Genomic DNA, 6,576 nt, shown 5'->3' on the forward strand with positions numbered 1-6,576 from the left:
GGGGGGGGGGACCAGACACCCAGGCATGGCTGGCTCTTGGTGGCACCGAGGACTCCACAGGATACTGAAGGAGGTGAGGCTGCCCGGGTCATAGCCCAGGCCGCAGCGGCGGGCACGTGCGCCGCCCTCTGTGATTACACTTCCCACACCACCTGTCTGAACCCCTGGTAATTCCGGAACGCCAAGCGGTGTCCTTTCTCCCACAAATGAGCTTTCTGGAGGCCTGGGTCCAACTCCTAAAGCACGGTCTCCTCCGCCAGGCCGGCCGACCCCCTGGCCACCACTCTGGCCAGTCGGCCGGTTCAGGGCTGGGGCTCATCAAACGTACCGCTGCGGGTTTGCGCAGGAGGCAGGGCGGGTGTAGCAGGCTGGAGCAGGGTTCTCCAAGGCTCGGCTCGGCGCACGCTCCCACCCCGGGGTGGACTGAGCCCGGCTCGGCTTCCGCCCAGCCCTGACCTCCGCCCTTCAGTCCACGTCGAGTGGGCGCGCCAGGCCCCGGGGTCGGCGTGACTCCCAGTGCGCGCCAGGGAAGTCCCGTGGGTTGCACACGCAGCCACGCGCTCCCTCCCCAACGGCCCGCGCACCTGTCCTGGGCGTGGCCCGATGCCCCGCCCCGCGGCCCCGCCTCGCCCCGGCCGCGCCGCGCGCTGGTTGGCCGAGGCGGCGCGCTGTGCTAATGACCTGACCCTCCCGGCACCTGTGGGCCGCGCTGCCCGCGGGCGCCGGCGTACGCACAGTGCGACCCGCGCGAGGGCACCATGCCGCGCTCCTTCCTGGTGAAGACGCACTCCAGCCACAGGGTCCCCAACTACGGGCAGCTGGAGAGGCAGAGAGGTAGGGGCTGCGGGCTCCCCTGACCTGCCCAGGGCTCGACTCCCGCGGGGTAGGAGGGGCGAGAACCCCGGGAACGGGAACACCTGTCCCAGGTGGGAGGAGGGGCCCCAGACCACGAGGCTGGAGATAGAAAGGTGGGCCCCGGGCGTCTTATCCACTTCAGGGACCCCAGCCTCGCGTCGGGAAGATTGGGTGGGGATTTTCTCTCCACTTAGAGAAGTTTCCAGGCCCCCAGTCACTCTGGGGCTCTCCCGCTATGGCCCGGCATGCCCATCCCAGCAAAGGGCACCCCAGGGCCATCTTCCTCGTGCAGGACGTTTGAGAGAGCCCCACGGATATTGCAGAGAGAGACGACGTGAGCCCAGGCTGTTCTCCAAGGGCCCACCAGAACAACATCCTGGGTTGAGAGGCCAGGAAGAGTGACCCAGGGGCCCTGTGGTGCCAGGGCCCAGCTCGCACAGCGTTCCGCTGTGCCCCCTCCAATGCCTCCTCAGCCCTCCTAGGGTTTCCTTCCCTCCCGCCTCCCTCACCCCAGAGGAGGTTGCCCAGGGCAGGCTGGGCTACGGGGCTGCAGTTCTTACCCAGGTGGGGAGACAGGTGCCCAGGAACCAGGACTGTGCACTCATTCCCACTCCCTGTCACGGTCAGGGACACGCAGAGGTCCCACGGCAAAGGCCTCTCTCGAGTGGTCAGAGGCGCCCCCAGCTCCACAGCTTCTTGGGGGGGACACCCTCTGGGGGATGGCTCAGTGACTTAGAGGGGGACAGGGGAACAGGGAGAGACTGCGGAGACCAGGGCACACAGTCGGTGCCCATCCAGAGCCCTTTAGCCCTCTCAGGACTGGGAGCGGGGAGGGAGTCCAGGCTGGTGGGTCCCCCGGGGCTGGGCTGCCACCAGGGGGCACCTTCTAGGACTGGGATCCTCAGCTCCACATTTTGAAATCCAGTTAATGAGTCACCACCAGCAATTTTATAAAATAAAAAAGAACAGAAGCCATCAGAGTGCAGTGCTCGCGGTAAAGGAAACCTTTGTTTCAGATATACATGTATGATAGAACATGTAATTCACATGGGTTGTGGCTTTAAACGTTTAAAAACTATTGTTTAGACTCCAGTCACACAGCGTGCCCCTTTGAGCGTGCAAATCCTGGCAGCCGAGCAAGGCCGGTGACCGTCAGGGAACAGCCTCGGGGCCGTCAGTGCGCTGCTCCCCCCTCCTTGTAGCACCAGCTTTCTGGGGGCCAAATGGCCACGGTGAGCCTCTTTCTGCCAGGCAGTTACCTCAAGATAGACCCGAGATGCTGGATTTGGGGTCCCCCACTCGTCACTTTTAAATAAGTGCCTTTTTAGGCCTCCCCAGGGAACCCCTGAAGCCAGAAAGGAACTTAAGTCTCTTCTCCCAGGAATCTGAGCTGCAGAATGAATTAAAAAATCTAGCTAACCCAGGGGATATGGGGAAGCATTTAAAGTTATTAGCAGAAGCACATGGTCAGTAGCACCCGGCATATGGTTGCCTCTCCCCTGCCCTCCCACTGGAGTCGGCACTGGCCCCGTGACAGGGTTAGGCTCCGAGGTGATGCCTGGGGTCAGGGTAGTGGCTGAGCCTCAAAGCCTTAAGGTGACTTTTTTCCCATACAAGGGCCCCTACTGGAGCTTCTGTGTGGAGTGGGGGGTCCTAGACTCTCCGGGCACCCCAGTGCTGTCTCCAGAAATTCCTTGGACTTCATCTCTTAGCTAGTCACTGTCCAGCCTCCATTTCTGGGAGGACAGAAACCTGGCAAGCCAATTTTATAATTAGGAAAACTGGAGTGGAAAACGGTGAGGTCAGGAGACAGTGGAGTGTGGGAGCTTCCCCATCCCTTTGCATCCTCATCAACACTTGTAATTTGCCTATTTTTAATTCTAGCCATCCTAGTGGGTATGACGTGGTACCTCATTATGGCTTTAATCTGCATCTCTCTGATGGCTCATGACGTTGAGCATCTTTTCCTGTGCTTATGGGCTGTGTGTACATCTTCTTTGCAGAAACGTCTATTCAGAGTCTTTGCCCATTTAAAAAGTGGACTATTTGTCTTTTTATTGTTGAGTTGCAAGGGTTCTTTATATATTCTGGACACCAGTTCCTCATCAGATACCTAATTTGCAAACATTTCCCCCATTCTGTGGGTTGTCTTTCTCAACCCTAAGCCTTGGCGTGGACATAGAAATGGGGCCAGAGATTTATCTCAACACATATGAAATAAGAAATGGGTTGAGGGCTGGAAATTTGGTCTTTGGGGAAATGCAGAACTTCACTCTTACTTGCTAACATGTTTACTTTGGGGGCTTCTGCTGTCTGGGTCAAGCATGAGGCATGGTGGCCCACACATACGGGAGCAATAGCCTGAGGGCAGGCCAAGCCAGGAGGCAGTGGACACCACCGAAAACAGTCCCTCCTGAGCTGGGAGCGTCTGCAGGAGGCTGTGCGCACGCACGCCATGGTGGGCGAGGGGTGATGGGGAGGTGACCGGAGGCTGATGAGTTATTTTATACGCGGCGGCTGCTGCCAAGAGTTGTGAATTAAAGCTGCGTGGGAGTCCGCAGGATGCAGCTCCGAGCTGGCCCTGCGGCGGGTGGGGCTCAGAGAGAGGGCGGCTAGGGACCCTTCCTTGGCCCCTGAGGGCTTCTCTGGGATCCTGTGAGATGCTGCTCTTCCCTTGTTTGTAAAGAGGAGATTCCTGCTCGGACACTGCGGTCTCCGGCTGCAGCCGCCACTTCCGCAGGCCACGCCTGTCTTGTCGGACCTTCTTCTCCTTGCCGCGGGGCTATGGATGGCCTAGTGGTGGGATTCGGCCAGGGGTGCGGGTTGGCGAACTCGCAGCGCTGGGACTCTGGCTTCACCGTGCATTGTCTCCCCTCCCCGCTTCTAGAAACCAATGGCGCCTGTTCTGCCTGCGGGGGGCTGGTGGTGCCCCTCGTCCTCCCAGACAAGGCGGCCCCGTCCACGCCTGGCGACCTTCCCCGGCCCTGGGACTTCACCTCCGTCGTCGCCCACGTCTCCCTGCCCCTCCCCACCTTCCTGTGTAACGAGGAAGCTCGGGGGGCCTCGGGGCCAGACCCCCTGGAAGTCAGCCTGGCGGACCCTCGGGCCGGCCGGGCCCCCGGCGCACCCCTCAGAGACAGCCTGAAGCACCTCAGCCTGCCCCCGCTGCTGGCTCTGCCCACGCGCTGGCCCCCGGGCCTGGCCGCAGATGGGGCCCAGGCTCCGGGCCACCTGCCAGGGGCCGAGCGGGCCCCCCGCACCCCAGGGGGCTTCTGCACGCCGGCCGCACCGGCCAGGCACCAGCAGCTGCACTGCCACCTGCAGGCTCCACGCTGCTTCACCTGCAAGTTCTGCGACAAGGAGTACGGCAGCCTGGGCGCCCTCAAGATGCACATCCGCACACACACGCTACCCTGCCTCTGCACCCTGTGCGGCAAGGCCTTCTCCAGGCCCTGGCTGCTGCAGGGCCACATCCGGACCCACACAGGTAGGCGCCAGGGCCCACGAGGGGTCTGGCTGCAGGGCAGGGTGGGGTCTGGGCCTCAAAAGAGGGGAGAGGTTGGGTTTATAAACAAGAGGATGGATGGGCACGCACGTCTTCTTCCTGATGTCCCGAGGCTGTGGCACAAAAAGCCACAGCCCGGGGGGCTCAAAACATCAGAAAGGCTCTCTCCCAGTCTAGAGCCAGAAGTCTGAAATCAGGGTGTCACGGGGCCAGGCTCCCTCCACATCTGGAGAGGGGGATCCTTCCCACCTCGGCCGGCTCCTGGGGCCCCAGGTGTTCCTTGTGGCCATGTCATTCCAGTCTCTGCGTCTGTCCTTACACGGCCTCTCCCCATGTCTGTGTCCAGATCTCCCTCTAGTTATAAGGACACCAGTCCCACTGGGTTCAGGGCCCGCATGCTCCGGTATGACTTAAATTGAACTTGATCACGTCTGCAAGGACTCTCTCCAAATCAGGTCATACTCACAGGTACCCAGGTTTAGGACACGGATGTATCCTTTCGCGGGGGGACACAATTCAACTCGTAACACCTGGCAAAGCGCGGGCTGCACAGGGCTTCCACGGGGCCTGACTTCTCAAACGGTCCGTGGCCGTCCTGAATTCTGAAGCAGCGGGGGAGGAGGGGAGCCAGAAAGGCCTGGCTTGGGGGTGAGGGCCCCGGGGCTCACACAGCCTGACGGGCTGGGGTTTACCCAGGAGCAGTCCCGTCCCTGGGTGAGGGGGTGGTCACAGAGCACAGGCGGTGCAGGAGAGAGGAGCAGTTGTGGACAGGAGACGGGGACAGGGACAGGGACAGGAGACAGGGACAGGAGACGGAGACAGGGACAGGAGACGGAGACAGGGACAGGAGCGGGGACAGGGACAGGAGACGGAGACAGGGACAGGAGACGGAGACAGGGACAGGAGACAGGGACAGGAGACGGAGACAGGGACAGGAGACGGAGACAGGGACAGGAGACAGGGACAGGAGACAGGGACAGGGACAGGAGACAGGGACAGGAGACAGGGACAGGAGACAGGGACAGGAGCGGGGATACGGGGCAGGGAGCTCGCGGTCTTTCATTTTGCAGATTACAAACTACGGCCCAGAAAGAGTGCAAGGGCCGGCTGCCCAAGGGCAGCCAGGGGCTGAGCTGGACCCCACCTCAGGCCTTCCTCTTGAGTCCAGGACTTTGTCAAGCATGCGGTGAAAGGGAGACAGGAACAGGCCGGGCACTTACAACAAACACTCTCTGGAACCGGACCCTCCCTCCCCTCAGTCACGGCTCTGTGACTCACACGAAAGAGGGGTTTTGAAGGAGCCTTTTTCCAGGCTGGAAATCCACCTGGTTTTGCCCGACCGCTCGCTGAGGGTGTGCCCTGAGCGCCCCGTCACAGCGCAGGGTCAGGCGGCCAGGATGCAACGCCCGGGGCCTGCGGAACTACAGGCTGTTGCCTCCCAGGGCCCCTAGGGCTGCCGCGCTCTCCACACAGGCAGAGCTGAACACATGACTCTCACTGGCCCCTCCTTTGACACTTGGGGGGGTCAGCCTGGAGGGCAAGGCCCCAACAGAAGGACTTTGTCCAAATCCCTGGTCGCCCTGATTGGAGGTGGCCTGGAGGACATGGGAATCCTCACTGGTCCTGAGCACCTGCCCTTGTACAGCCGCCTTCAAGGTTCCCACCATGGCTTTCGGGGGGCGGGTACAGCTGCCAGGAGGCCTGCGGCACCTCTCCCGTCCAGGGCTGGTGACAGAGGGCCCCAGGGAAGCTCAAGCAGAAGCAAAGAGCCATCTAGCCAAGATCTGTGTTTTAGCTGCTGTGGCCTTGCCCAGGTTATCAAGCACACCACCCCCTCAGCAGAGGGCAGGTGCTAAGGCCCCCGTCACTGACCCCGAGGGAGCGGGCGATGGAGGTGAAGGCATCAGCCTCACTGTGAGGGCTGAGGAGCCTCTGGGTGGGGGATGGCTTATGCACTTGCGAGCCTGGGGCCACCCTCCGCAGGGCTGTTTTGGCCGCTGCCGCCAGTCGCTCACCTGTCGCCCTCCCCTCCCCCAGGTGAGAAGCCCTACACCTGCCCTCACTGCAGCAGGGCCTTCGCCGACCGCTCCAACCTGCGGGCCCACCTGCAGACGCACTCGGACACCAAGAAATACCAATGCAAGCGCTGCGCCAAGACCTTCTCCCGCGTGGCGCTCCTGGCGCGGCACGAGGAGTCCGGCTGCTGCGCCCCCTGA

General features: G+C 61.8%; 1 protein-coding gene across 1 annotated transcript; it reads left to right on the plus strand.

The window, feature by feature from the left end:
* Window positions 1–758: 758 nt before the first annotated feature.
* On the plus strand, window positions 759–6,576 carry SNAI3 (snail family transcriptional repressor 3; the record flags this gene model as incomplete). The annotated part of the gene is made up of 3 exons (XM_082606212.1): window positions 759–834; window positions 3,743–4,342; window positions 6,398–6,576. 3 exons carry the CDS (start codon window positions 759–761, stop codon window positions 6,574–6,576), a joined length of 855 nt encoding a protein of 284 aa, XP_082462338.1.

Source organism: Mesoplodon mirus, assembly GCF_964341445.2.
Source record: "Mesoplodon mirus genome assembly, chromosome: 19".
Taxonomy (NCBI): domain Eukaryota; kingdom Metazoa; phylum Chordata; class Mammalia; order Artiodactyla; family Ziphiidae; genus Mesoplodon; species Mesoplodon mirus.